The sequence below is a fragment of the Podarcis liolepis genome (genome assembly GCF_965112155.1).
Source record: "Podarcis liolepis genome assembly, chromosome: 1".
Lineage (NCBI taxonomy): Eukaryota > Metazoa > Chordata > Lepidosauria > Squamata > Lacertidae > Podarcis > Podarcis liolepis.
This window is the reverse complement of record NC_139554.1, coordinates 136,340,876-136,355,061: the sequence shown is the minus strand read 5'-3', so window position 1 is coordinate 136,355,061 and position 14,186 is coordinate 136,340,876. Positions and strand designations below refer to the sequence as shown.

The 14,186-nt window shown below is 44.8% G+C and overlaps 1 protein-coding gene across 1 annotated transcript in view; it reads right to left on the bottom strand.

Moving 5' to 3' along the window:
* ABCA12 (ATP binding cassette subfamily A member 12) overlaps nucleotides 1-14,186 on the bottom strand; it is a 125,552-nt gene that overhangs the window by 110,749 nt on the left and 617 nt on the right. Inside the window, exon 2 of the mRNA XM_083471236.1 lies at nucleotides 3,655-3,748. Coding sequence (XP_083327362.1) covers nucleotides 3,655-3,748 — 94 coding nt within the window. The remainder of the gene's footprint in view (nucleotides 1-3,654; nucleotides 3,749-14,186) is intronic.

Sequence of the window (14,186 nt, the reverse complement as noted above, 5' to 3'; positions counted from 1 at the left end):
TGTTACTGCTTTTGCCCACAGAAGTCGGGAGCAAAATACAATGTGCAAAGCAGCTCTAGATGTCAAGGTTCAATACGGTGGAAATGTGTTGACAGGGCACTGTATAGTTAGGAGAATGAGATGGAAGTCCTAAGCACAGCTGCAACTCAAGTTAGTAGGAAGATGCGTTGATGCACAAGGCTATTTTATGTGTGAATGTTGCAAGGGAAGCACTACTCTGTCATTTGTAGAATGTATATAAAATACCCATTGACTCCAAAATCTCCATTTAGATGGTATGGAAGGTATACCAAGCTGAGGCTTAGTTGCCTGGAGCAAAAAAACAGCAGGTGTAACCTGGCTATCTTCTGTAAGCATAGACAACCTGAATGACTCTGGCCCTCTAGGTAAGAGGTGTGGGATCTCCAAAATATGTAGATGCCTTCTTATTTCATAACACAACCCATTTCTGTTTGTTTTGGGGAGGGCAGGGAGGCTGGTCATGCCTAAAAACATTAGGAATACTGCAGTTACAGTCTCCAAGGTAATCCCCTACTTTACTGTGTGGAGATCTTGAGAGACCAGCTCTGCTGAGCTGGGTTGTTGGTATACGAACGTCTAGCACAGTGTTTCCCAACCTTTTTTGGGCAAAGGCACACTTGTTTCATGAAAAAAATCTCGAGGCACACCACCATGCCAGATGGGGAAAGGTCACTTTTTACTTATGTAAAAAAAAAATAAAAAAATAGTAACAGCATAGAAGGTAATGGTTATCTCTTTGATGTCTGATGGGAGGGCATTCCACAGGGCGGGCGCCACTACCGAGAAGGCCCTCTGCCTGGTTCCCTGTAACCTCACTTTTCACAGTGAGGGAATTGCCAGAAGGCCCTTGGCACTGGATCTCAGTGTCTGGGCTGAACGATGGTGGCGGAGACGCTACTTCAGGTATACTGGACCGAAACCGCTTAGGGCTTTAAAGGTCAGCACCAACACTTTGAATTGTGCTCGGAAAGGTACTGGGAGCCAATGTAGGTCTTTCAAGACTGTCGTTACGTGGTCTCGGCGGCAGGTAGCAGCGCTCACAGCTTACGGACTGCACCGTGTAACAGGTGTCTGGCCCAGCAGCCTAAGGCGGACAAGCCACTGAAACAGGCATTCAGAATCCATTCATTTCATAAAACCTGCAGGGCTCAATCTCTGTGTTTGTGTATGTGTGTGTTTCTGTTTTGCCCAAGGGTCTGGGGGTGGGAGAGAGCTCTTTAGCATGATGCTTTTAAAACAATTAAATTACCAACAAACAAACCTGATGATACGAATAGCAACGTCAGGTGCTACCGGGGGGGGGGGAGAAGGGGGCCTACTCGGAAGTAAATACTGCGTCCAGGCGCAATTAGCGCTGATTTAAGGTGCACCAAGACTGCCTAAAAACCTCACCAAAGATATGCAACAAAGCGCTTCGTTGCAGAGGGGAGAGTTTGTGCACCGTGGAGGCTGGAGGGCTTCTATTCTACATGCGGGGGTTGGGGGGGCGAGGAAAATGTGCTCCGTGGGGGGGCGGGGAAGGCAAGAAAAGGAGCTGAGCTCTAACTATAGGCTCCCACGCTTGAGCAGGCCCGACTCGGTGGGGCGGACCACCCTCTCTCCTGGAGGAGGAGGAGGAAGAGGAGGAGGAGATTCCCATCCACAGCGTGGCCTCCCGCGCTCCTGAACGGGAAATCTCTGCAGCCCAAGACTCTCCGCGAGGCAGCTCCTCCCTTCCTGCCTTGAGCCGCTGCCAGCCGCGCCCCCCTCCCCAGTTATCTGCTGCCTGCCAAGCCCCGCCCCTCTTCATTGTCCTCCCCTTCTGTTTATTCCCCTTCCTCCATCCCTCGCTTTTTCCCCTCTCTTTCCTTTTTTTAAAAAAATATTTTCTCTTCCCCTTCTTTTTTTCCACCCTTTCTTTTTTCTCTTTCTCCCCCCCCCCTCCCCGCCCTCCTGGGTTAAAGGATTTGAGCAATGGGTCTGGAGGTGGAGCTCGTCGGAGGATTAGCCCGACTCGCCCACCTCCCTCCCACGGCACACTAGGCAACGTCCGGCGGCACACTAGTGTGCCGCGGAACACCGGTTGGGAAACACTGGTCTAGCAAACAGTGGAAATTGGGAGAGGAGTGTTATTGGGTGCTGCTGAGATGAAATGACTAAATCATGCTCAGGTGAGGAGCAAATGGAAGTAAGGGTACTGCATGAGAAGCCGCCAACTGAAACACCAGCAGACACATGACAAACCACCACCCCACTTCCAAAAATGTTCTAATGAGCTTCCACACTAGTGGTTACCAAAGATATACAATGGCTATTTCTCCTGATTGGATTCCCCACAGTAAGGCGTCATCTGAATTAAACATACCAAAAAGAAGTGCAGAATGGCATTTTGGTGACAACATCATTTAGTCACTGCAAAAAAACTTGTGTGCATGAGCAGCACTGATTCCACAATAACCTCCTGCCTGGGAGTGTCCCAAGTCTGCACTGGTTTTTTCTCCTCCAGGGAGCAAAGCAGCTGGGTAGGGTTTTTAGCAGACAAATGTCCAATGTAAAAGTATTAAGTAGCTCCTATCCCTGCCCCATCAAATTTAGACACCTGCCATGGGGCAGTTATACTACCCCCAGTTTATTATTTTAAGATTACCCAGCCCTCCATCTCTGGTAAGCAAAGAAATGAAGTCCATGGTCCAATTCTTTCTAATAAGGAGATGGGAAAATTTGGTGATACCTTCCACTCTGCATAACCATCTTCCTCTGCTCTGGAAGATGTCAAACCTGCCATGGCTGTGATTAGCTGGAAATTGCCAGACTAACGTGGGTTCTGAGTCCTTAAAGATGAACTGTAGCCATGCAGTTTATTTGTCCCTGTTAAACTCCCCAACTGCAGCTAATGCTGGAAGTGTCTAGCAGTGACCATTGAGACTAAGTTCTACAATGTCAGTTTGGATTAAGTGTAGGATTAGTTAGAAAAATATTCTGGTACAGTGTTTTACTTCAATATTGAATTGCACAATTGCTAATTCTTTTCTTTTTTTTAATATGATGCAGAGACCAGAAACTATTAGCTAACCGGAGAAGGATCTTGTTCAACTAGTTTCATGCTGCTACAGGCACTGTTCCTTGTTCCTACAATTCTAGGTGAGCCTGCAAAATAAATAGCTTGCTCTATGTGAGCGTAAATTGAAAGAGAGATGCTGAAGAAAGTATTAAGAAACATTCCAGCAAACAGGTTATACCAACCTGACCTTGAATATAGTAAATTCAGATTATCTCTTAAGCGTTTTTGATTTCACACACATGCCGGTGTCATCCAAAAGGAGAGGGTGTGGCACCTCTACACTTCCCAAATTATGCTTAGAATCAGTGCATAAAGTCCCCATCACACAAAATTGGGCACCTGACTTTGCTGACAATAGGCAGATTGGGGAGAGGTTGCAGTAGACAGAAAACACCCTTCTGGGACAATGGTATCTAAGAAACTATTAAAAGCTTTTTCTTCCCAGGGTACGTTTAGCCCAGAAAAGAGGAGATTGAGAGGAGAAATGATAGTTATCTTCAAATAGCTAAAGCTTCTAAACATAAAGGACCTGAGCCTTTTCGACAACAATACAAAACCCATATCCATCTTTAAAGGGGGGTCAAGTTACTCACAGTTTGGCTGGGCTTCTGGAGGAAATCTGGTTCGTATGATGGCCATAAGGATGAATAAAAACACAGGCCATGCAATTAATGTGAGTGACCAAACCTGTGAGAGAGAAGCAGGGGCAGCGTGAATCCTTGTTAAATGGTTAAAAGTGTATGTCAGTAGCATAAAAGGAAAATCTGTTCAACAAAGCAACTCACACACATATATAAAATATCAGCTTTCCAATTCTCTTTCTACCAGAATCCAATGCATTCACCAATAATCACTAGAAACCTTATTTGTTTGTGGTCATACTTGTCCTAGCCTTCAGTGGTGGGGAATCTGCCTTGCAGAGAGAAATCCCAGGTTCAGGTAGAAAGCATCTCCAGGTTGAAAGAAAAAGTTCTGTCTGAAACATTGAGTGGCTACTGCTCACCAGTGTAGATCATACTTGGCTAGACCAATTGGACCGATAGTCTCACGGCCAGCCCAAGCAATTTGGGCACCTGAGACGAACCACAAAACCACTACAAGGGAAGAAGGGGTGAGTGAAGATCTACATCAGGAACAAGGGGGGAATCGAAGCAACCTTCACCGATGGTTGAAGTGGAGTCAAAGGCTGTTGCAGGGCTGAAAGGGGCCTGTTCTGAGTCACACTGGGCAGGTGCAGAGCCCAGGAGACCCCAGACAGCAGCCCCATAGGAGTGGGGGAGACAAGCTGAGCCTCCTATTTGCCAAGAGGCCACTGCAGAGGTGGCAAGCAGGGTGGGGAGGCGCTGCCAAGGAGGCGGCAGATGGGTCTCCAAGGAGCATGCAGCAGTGACAGCAGTAGCAGCAGAAGGCACTGCATTTCTTGGCAGCTGGAGCCAGAGGAGCAGCTAGCTGCTTCAGCAGCCAGGGCAGTGCCTGCGGCGAGCGTCCTGGGGGATGCCACCCATGGTGAGCGGTGGGAGTCCCAGGGGGCGGGGGTGGCGATGTCAACCCCCTCGGGGATGACACCCGGGGCAGACCACCTCCACCGCCCCCCTTCCTCCACCACTGGCTGGAGCTACTGCTCCTGTGGATCCTGCTGCCTGAGGCCTCTTGGGTGGTCTGACTCAGCAAAACATAACTTCCTAAATTCCTAGTTCCTTTTCAACCAGCCTGATTAATATTCTACAGCCCTTTAAATGTGCTTGTAGGAGGGGGGTTATTGTTTGTTGGTTTTCTTTTAACTATTTACTTGTGTTTTACAGTGGTGCCCCGCAAGACGAATGCCTCGCAAGACGAAAAACTCGCTAGACGAAAGGGTTTTTCGGTTTTGCGTTGCTTCGCTAGACGAATTTCCCTATGGGCTTGCTTTGCAAGATGAAAACATCTTGCGCTTTTTTCTTAAAGCCGCTTGAAGAGGCGCAGTTGCGACGGACCGTGCTTCACAAGACGAAAAACATCGCAAGACGAAAAGACTCGCAGAACGAATTATTTTTGTCTTGCGAGGCACCACTGTACCTTGTATTTTGGGACGCGGGTGGCGCTGTGGGTAAAACCTCAGTGCCTAGGGCTTGCCGATCGCATGGTCAGCGGTTCGAATCCCCATGGCGGGGTGAGCTCCTGTCTTTCGGTCCCAGCTCCTGCCCACCTAGCAGTTCGAAAGCACCCCTAAGTGCAAGTAGATAAATAGGGACCGCTTTATAGCGGGAAGGTAAACGGCATTTCCGTGTGCTGTGCTGGTGCTGGCTCACCAGAGCAGCTTCGTCACGCTGGCCACGTGACCCGGAAGTGTCTCCGGACAGCGCTGGCCCCCGGCCTCTTAAGTGAGATGGGCTCACAACCCTAGATTTGGACACGACTGGCCCGTACGGGCAGGGGTACCTTTACCTTTACTACCTTGTATTTTATTCTGTGAACCGCCCCAAGAGCTTGTGATGAAAGGCAGTATATAAATCAAATAATAAAATAAATAAGTGAACTAAGTTCATTCTAGGCTCAAATAAGCCAGGCTTCCATAGAAGGTTCCCCAGGGAGTCTCAATCCTTGAAAGCACTGGTAAATTTTAAACTAATTCTATAATAGTTTTTGAGATATTATTCTAATTGAACAGTTAGAGGATCAGTGAAAATCCCATATTTTCTTATATTGCTACACAGCCTGCAAGTAATTCTTATTTAATTTACACCAGCACATGGCAAATCAACTCTTGGGCCTCTTTTTTTTTTAGATAGATAGATAGATAGATAGATAGATAGATAGATTCTTTATTTTATCACAGGGACCTACAAGCAATGCAAACTGATTTTATATAGGCAGAAAAATGTCTCTGAAAATGATATAGAACTGTTAAGCAACATTCATAGAAAAAGAAGTGGAAGCTCCTGGAAATAGTAGCTGGAGCAGCCACTGAAGCAGCTTCAATTCACTTGCAATGGATCAAAAACACCCCCTTTCTTCCATACTTATCATGGCAACAACAATAATATTTAAACCGTGCATCTTCACAGTAAAATAACTTTGTGCACATTTTCTCAGTTATTTTTACAATATCCGTGTAAAGTAGAACAGCATTATTACTGCCCCATATTGCAAATGTAGGTGGCTGCTAGCTGGTACTACTCATGCTTCACTTATGTGTTGAAGGAATAAACCATGAGTCTCCAGCTCAAAGCTCAAGCTCATATCACAGCTAATTACAGCTTGTATATTAGTTCCCAAATGTGTCTTTTTGGGTGTCATAGCTGTCTCTTTCCTTTGGTTGGGTGCACTTTATTCCAATCCTTTGCTTCTCGGGTGGTTTTCTAAAATTTTACAAGATTTTAGGATCTATAAAACTAGATGTAACTGGAAACTGGGAGCTTGAAAATATCCTTGTTTCTAAAGCAGTTAAAACCTGAGCCAGGCATGCCACGTAGACGAACTCTGGCCCTCCAGGTTTTGGGACTACAATTCCCATCATCCCTGACCACTGGTCCTGTTAGCTAGGGATTATGGGAATTGTAGTCCCAGACATCTGGAGAGCCCAAGTTTGCCTATGCCTGCCATAGGCCATATATTGAGGGAAGGCCAAGGGAATTATGGGAAATCATCCTAGTGATAGTTTTAGCTTTCTCCATGCAATGAATTGTGCGAATTGGAAACTCATGGATCTCTGGGACCCTGTACAAACCAGAAGTTACTTTTTGTTTCTTTGGATACCAGATGAGTTTCCAATTAGGAGATAAATGAACTTCACCCATCAGGAAAGAAAGTAGTGAAATATATTGTACAATCTGGCCTTAATTTACAAAAACAACAAATCAGCCAAGAGTTTTCTTTTGTTTCAAAGAATCTACCAGACTTTGACATGACAGAACATGTTATAGATTTGGAAGGGGAAACCCCCCCCCCCAAAAAAAAACCATTAGAAATTAATAAATGATAGGATTTCGATTAGCTGGTATGTGAAGGGGGGAAATATAAGCTGCAGAGGAATTCCTGGGTTACTCTATGCAAAATGACTTGGCCAAGCTAGGGCCATTAAGAAACATTACAGGGCCATTGCCAATGCAATAAAACTGTCCTTCCTCTTGCCCGGAGGTGTGAACAGACACTGGGGCTTTGGGAGGTTGGCAGGGTAACTGGGTATGAGGTAAAAAGAGAGTTTTTAGAAGGGTGTTATGGGAAGAAGAAGGAAGAATAAAGACTGGGATTCATCTTAGGCAGGTTGGCTGAAGGCTGGCTGGGAGAAATACCAGACTCCATGGCTGTGCTGCTGTGGGGGACAAGCTCCTCATGCTGTAAGATCTGGACTCCCTTCATGCAGAATGAAGGTGTAAATAGGTGAATAAACCATATTTCTTAAAGCTATGACAGTCTCCACTGTGTCTCAATTCTCCACAGGAATACAGACCCTGGGTGAGTGCCTGGAACCCCATAGAGTTTGGCAGGGGGTGGGGAGGCACCCAACTTTATACATAGCAACCCAGTCTAACTCAGGAATTCCACCCCAGTCCACCCCAGCCTTTCTGGTACAGGGTGCGAGGGAGGTTTATGGGAACCCTTTTGTCTCCACTGAAAATGTGACAGCCTTTCGGGTGTTTTTTTCATGCCCGTTCTGAAAGACAGCCAAAGGGAGGGAAGAGGGAATTTGACTCCCTGGCTGGAGCTTAAACAACTGGGCAGCTCTTCTTCATATTTTCCTTTCACTCGTGGGAACTCCAGCTTGGTAGTGTTTTTGACCCATTTCAACAGATCAGCCCCTTTCTCATAGTCCAGACTAGACTCCATGTGGTGTTTTAAAACATGTTTCAGATTCCCTCCAAGATTGGGAGTCCCATCAGCTCCAAACCTCTGGCGGCCCGTTGCCAGACTTGGAAAGTCCAAACATCCCTGCATAGGGGGGTCAGTCCAACCCTCCATTTCCAAATCAATCCAAACTTTGTCTTTCCAAATCTGGTTTTTTCCAAGTTCATTTGTCAAATCCAAAGGCTCATTTTCCTGCTGGGCCAAAAGTCCCTCCATCCCTGGTGCCCAAGATTCAGCAAGGGACATGGAAGAGATTTGAAGGCCTCGGATATAATATCACCAGGTTAATGTGCCAGACTAATGGGTTAAAAAAAAGGGGACTGACAATCCCGGGGAGAGGGGACCCTGGAAGAAGATTGGATTGTTTTTATTCTTTTTTTTCTTTTTATTATCAGAAATGTTTTATGAACGTTGGAAAAATGTTGAAATGAAATTATTTGGCTCTTGTAAAAATGTTTAAAGAATTAGGTAAAAAGGTTATGGTTATGAGAAGCTGGTAAAAATAAGATTTAAGTTTTAAGTTTTAAGGTTTTTTATAAGATAAGATGAAAATAGAGTAAGGTAATGTAAGGACAGAATACTATGAATTATGGAAAGGATTTGCTGTGATAATTATTAATCAAGATACAAGAGATGGGAGGAGGAGGAGGTCATGGAAAGAAGGTAATGAAATTGAAGGATTTGAAAATGATGGTTTTATTTTATTTTTTTATTTTTCTGTTTTTGTCTTCTTTCTTTGTAATTTTATCTTTTCTATTTTTTTGTAATTTTTTAAAAAATTCTTTTTTCAATAAATATAATTTAAAAAAATTAAACAACTGGGCTGTTAACTTCCTTGACCACCCCAGTTGCCCTTTGTTGACCAGTTGCAGCAAAATGTGCCATTAGGGACTTGTCCACATTTCCGCTTGTCCATTGGCTAGAAAGCATGTTGTTTCACTTGCGGAGGAACCTGCCCATAGTTCAGATGTTGCTTTATGCTCAAGCAACTCTACATTTTACTCTTTTATTGGTTTATCATGTCATACATGCTCAGTGAAGGGGAAATCAACAAATTAAAAAACATGGAAAATGTTTTAAGGCACAGGTATTCTAAGGAAAATAATAAACGTCTTCATTATGGTCATAGGACCCATTTTGATTGAAACACACAGCACAAATGAATAACCGACCAATCACTTCCTCAGTAATATATGGGACTTTGTCTCAGTGCCCCAGTAAACTATTCGGAAAGTGGTGAATTATATAAAAGTTGCAATATGGATGTGGTTTGCCAGTGGGCAGAATGGCAGCGTAGTGCTGAGACTACCCATACAGAGAATTTTTCTGCTCTCAGTGATCGCTTAAATCATAGAAACAGCTCTAGATTCGCTTGATTGGGTAGATGATGCAATCAGGGTGGCTTGCAGGAAACTGCAGCCTTATAAAATCAATAACAACACTGCTACAGGCCCACTTCCCCAGCCCCCACCCCACTGGATAGCAGAGCAGACATGGCATGCAAAGGCCAACAAACAGGGGTGCGAAACAGCTGGCAGGCATGGCTGACGATTAGATTGGGCAGCGGCACTGCAGCTGCTGGAGCATAGACTGCAATCTTTTTCCACCCAACTTACTGAGATCATGAAGACAGTAAGATGAAGCATAGTGTTAAAATAAAAGTTGCTATATAAAAGTACATGTGCTGATGTTTCATGTGACACAGCAGCCCTGTTCAGATGTTCACTTGAAGGCGCAAGGGCTTAAAACATGGAAGGGGGCTGGGGAATGCACACAAATTCCACCCAATGTCCCCAGGCATGCAACTCTTCTACAACTCCCACCATCCCCAGCCAGTAACTTACTGAATGGCAGCAAGGAGAGTTAGAGTTCAGCAATATCTAGAGAGCCACAGGTTCCTCATCCCTATACCAAGCAAATGATTTTCTGCTACAAATTAGAATGATTATCAAATCTGAAAGCAGGTACAGTGGTACCTCTGGTTACATACTTAATTCATTCCAGAGGTCCGTTCTTAACCTGAAACTGTTCTTAACCTGAAGGACCACTTTAGCTAATGGGGCCTCCTGCTGCTGCTGCGCTGCCACTGCACAATTTCTGTTCTCATCCTGAAGCAAAGTTATTAACCCGAGGTAATATTTCTGGGTTAACAGAGTCTGTAACCTGAAGCGTATGTAACCTGAAGCGTATGTAACCCGAGGTACCACTGTAGTAAGAATTAGTGGGCATAGCAATGAGTGATTTTATAAATCTTAAAAAGGATACTTATTTATGTAGTAACTGAAGATTTAAATAAGTAATATGATGAATTAACATGTTTAATGCTGAGTTGAGAAGAAAGAATGATGTTAAGTGATCAAGTTAAGTATATAAGAATTTTGATTTGGAAAACCGTTAAAATGATATGCATTGAAACCCAACCAGGGGGATACGAGGAAGTCACTTAACAATGTTAATAAGATTAGTTTTAATAAGGTTTGATTTTTGTTTGTCTGTTTAGTTGTTAGTGTGTCTATAATTTTGTGGGGGGGAGGGGGGGAGAAGGAATTCTAAGAAACAAAAAGTTAAGTGATGCTGTGAAATCAATGGTTGAAATCAGTACAGTTCTGAAAGATTCAGTCTGCCATCTTGTTTCAAAATGGCACTCAATGGTATCCAAACATACACAAATCCCTGCTTCTTGCACTGTGTTATATTTCGACCTCTGTGTCACAGAGTGTTTTCGCATGAGGCTTAAAGCAGCTCCCCCATCAAATGGTTTTGTAACGGAAGCCTACACTAGCTAGAATGGTCATTACCATTACAAATGCCTCTCTTCTCCATCACCAATTATAACATATTTATATAAATAGTGGGAAGGCTCAAAGGCTAGTCAAGTCTCAAGTCTGAAATTGCTCAAAAATTGACTCAGATGGGCCTTGGGACCTTTTTATATAGACATTGAAAGAAGCCTCTGATTCAAAAACCAAAATATTCCAATTGCCCAGGCAAGCGCATTATGTGACCCATGAGACCAGCAAAATAACTAGGATGAAATCAGGCCAAATATTTATTGACAGAAGGCAGCAGGGTAAGGGTTGGCATGGCATGGGGTCCTGGATTAGTTCATCATTCCATAAGCCCCACATTGAAGGAATGGGTCCACCAGATTTGAACCATCCCAAACCCGTTCCACGGGAGTTGGCCAGTGTTGAACCTTGCCGTGGTGCAAGCCAAGCAACAAGGTTTCACTGGGCAAACAGGGTGCAGATTCCAACCAGGCAGATACCCCAACCCAAACTTGGGGGGTGTGGTCATTCCTCCCCTCAAACCCCTTTTGGATCTGTGTTGACCCTTCGCAATGCAATTGCTCAGTGAAGGCTCTAACCCAGGGGTGCATGGGAGTGAAGCTCTGAGCTCCAGGGGAAGCAGTCTTACAGAATATAAGCATTTCAAGGTCTCATGGGACATCATTCAGAGAGGATACTAGGCAAAACCTTGCCCAGTATTTTGCTCAGTCTATGGGCCACAACAGCCAGGAAAGGGCACCCTGCACTTATTGGGCACAGAACAAGGCCTGTGCGTGTGCAGACTTGTATGCCCCTTACCCAAAAGAAGTTCAAAGTGGCTTAAAGAAATATAATCAAATCAAATCCACAAAATGCATTGTCAGGGAACTGACATCGGAGCTAGAGGCGGAGGGAAGGCTCTCAAATGATGCTGGAGAAGGGCCAAGCAGGGAGAGAGGCAGCTCCGCAGATGGGGAAGCAAATCAGCGCAACACCAGGGACAAAGGGGGGCAGATGGGGGAATCGGCGAGAGGGCTCCAGGACTCTTCACCGGACACCAGCGGGGAGAGCACGGGTCCTCCACTACCCACGCCCTCCCTGTGCAGAAGACTTCTGCGCAGGGAGAGTAGGAGGAGACTTGGCGTCAAACAACTTTTATGTTGGAAAAGGTTTAAGAAACGCCCACTGACGGATTCTGCTAGCGACTGAGGCAGCCACGAAGTGAAGGGCTGTCCAGACAGAAAGGTTTAACCAGGCAACATAGCCAGGAGAGGCGGCAACTTACACACGAGCAACCCATACTCATTACATGCATGAAACAGCCATTAATTTTTTAAAAAATCAACAAAAGCAGCAATTCATATAACCAAAAGCCAACAAAGCAACAAATGAAGGCAGAAAAACAACAAAGGAAACATAATCACAACAGTAAAAATTCTTCAGCTGACAGCCTTCTGCACTGGTTACTGATTTGCTGCCAAGCTCTTAACAACTTGGGACCAGTTTACCTACAACATTGCCTTACCCCACATGTGCCCAGTCGAGCTCCTCAGTCAATGGGCATAGTACCCATTCTGCATCTGTAAGTATTCAATGGTTTCATGCGGCAGCATCAACACTTTGGATCCCCCTGCCTCTTGATATCAGGCAGGCACTGTATTCTTTTTGGTGCCTGATGAAGACATTCTTATTTGGGCAAACCTACCCAGAGGCTTAGAAAGTTTGTTTCCGTCTATTCTATTGTGGTTTTAACTTCCTGTATGTTTTAAATTACAGCTTTAACTTTTTAAGTAACAATTTTATTGTGTTGCCTTTTTTATAAACCAGTTTGAGGTTTCTTTCTACAGTCATGTGGTATATAAATTTTATGAAATACACATATTATTAAACAAGCCATAAACTATCATGTCTTCATGAATCTCAACCAGGAGGGCATCATTCCAAATGGCGTATTGTTACCAAGGTGACAATAGTAAGTTTTATTCCTTGGACAGCCCAGGAATCTGGAGCTCAGGTGATGGACTGAGCATTCAGAAAGGAAGATGTGGAGGAAGGTGGTCCATAGAGAACAGGGGTGGGGAGCCCTTTTGGTCCACCAGGCCAGAACACTGTTCAACAGTTCAACACTGTTTGACAGGTGGGCGGGACAATCCACCTGTTAATCCTGATGTCATTGTGATGTCAGATGTCTGAGAGATGGGCTGTCCTGCCCACCCACCCAAAGGTGGTGGTGTAACTCAAACTCTATTTTAAAGGCTTGCCTTCCCTCTGCCAGCCACCAGCAGCCCCACCCTTGAATGGAGTTTGGTGTAATTCATGTTGGCTTATCTCCCCAGAGGCATCTAGCCGACTGAAGCCGGGGTGGGGTGGGGAAGAGGAAAAAGAAAAGGCAGCTCTCAGAATTCCTGCCTTGGCACACACCTCCACCTGCCTGCTCATTGTATCTGTCCCATTGAGTCAGAATCCCCAAAGGGTAGAGCTGATGCAGTCAAACCACGGCAGATGAAAGACTCTTCGATATAACCGACTGCCACATATTTAAGGGGCAACATTAGGACCAACAAATATCACAAGCAGTAGCTCTGTTGAGCAACAATCCAGGGGGGGGGGATTATAGAAGAGAGGGTTTTTTTTAAGCCTTCAGATGGCAGAGTGCTGAGGGGAAAGTTTTGTGAATGGACTGTGATGCACATCAACATTTGACAGGGGAGAAAGATACCCTGATTTTAAATAAAAATGGCAGTGTTCATTGGATGAAAATCAGGGAATATGGAGCTGAAAGTCTCCTGGCCTTCTCCCAACATAAAAAAGCAGACGGATACCTGCTGAAATGGTTTTAAATTTTAACATATCTCACTACATTAAGCTACCACTCAGGAAGTAGATTTTAATGCTTAGTTGTCATCACATTGTATGATACAAATGCTCACAAACTGCCAAGTTTCTTGAGGGAAATTACGGAGAAAGTTTTGCATAATCCTGGCAGCCCAATTTGTATAGCTATGAAGTAATTTTCCTAAAATCAGTCCATGGCAGCACCTGCTCAGAAAGTAGATGCACAGGTACAGTCCTAAATAAGTACAGCACTAAATAGGTATACCCATGAAACAGGTGCAGTGGAAGCTAAAAAGTCATGAACCAATGAAAGGCAGACCTCCTTGATTCCTCAGGGTGTTTTTTTCTTCCTTTTGTAACTTTCCCTCCAGCTGAGGTTGTAGGTAAGCGCTGCTCCTTTTTCAGCCTCAACAAGCATTTGGCTCATGCGTAAGGAGCATGGCAAGCCCGGTCGACTTCTGCACACATACAGCAGAAAGAGATGGGATGTGTTGGTATAATTCCCAGGAGATAGAATGGTCGGTATCACTTCTGACTGCAAGTAATCTCTGACTATTCTTCTCTGACTATTCTTAAAGGGCAAGCAGTCTACTGAAGCGAGACTCCAGCCCAGACCTTTGACTGCTCTGCTAGTTTTCTCTTTGCAAAGGGTATTTTTAAGAAACGTGAGCATTCCTAAGCGTGACCCGCCACGTGCA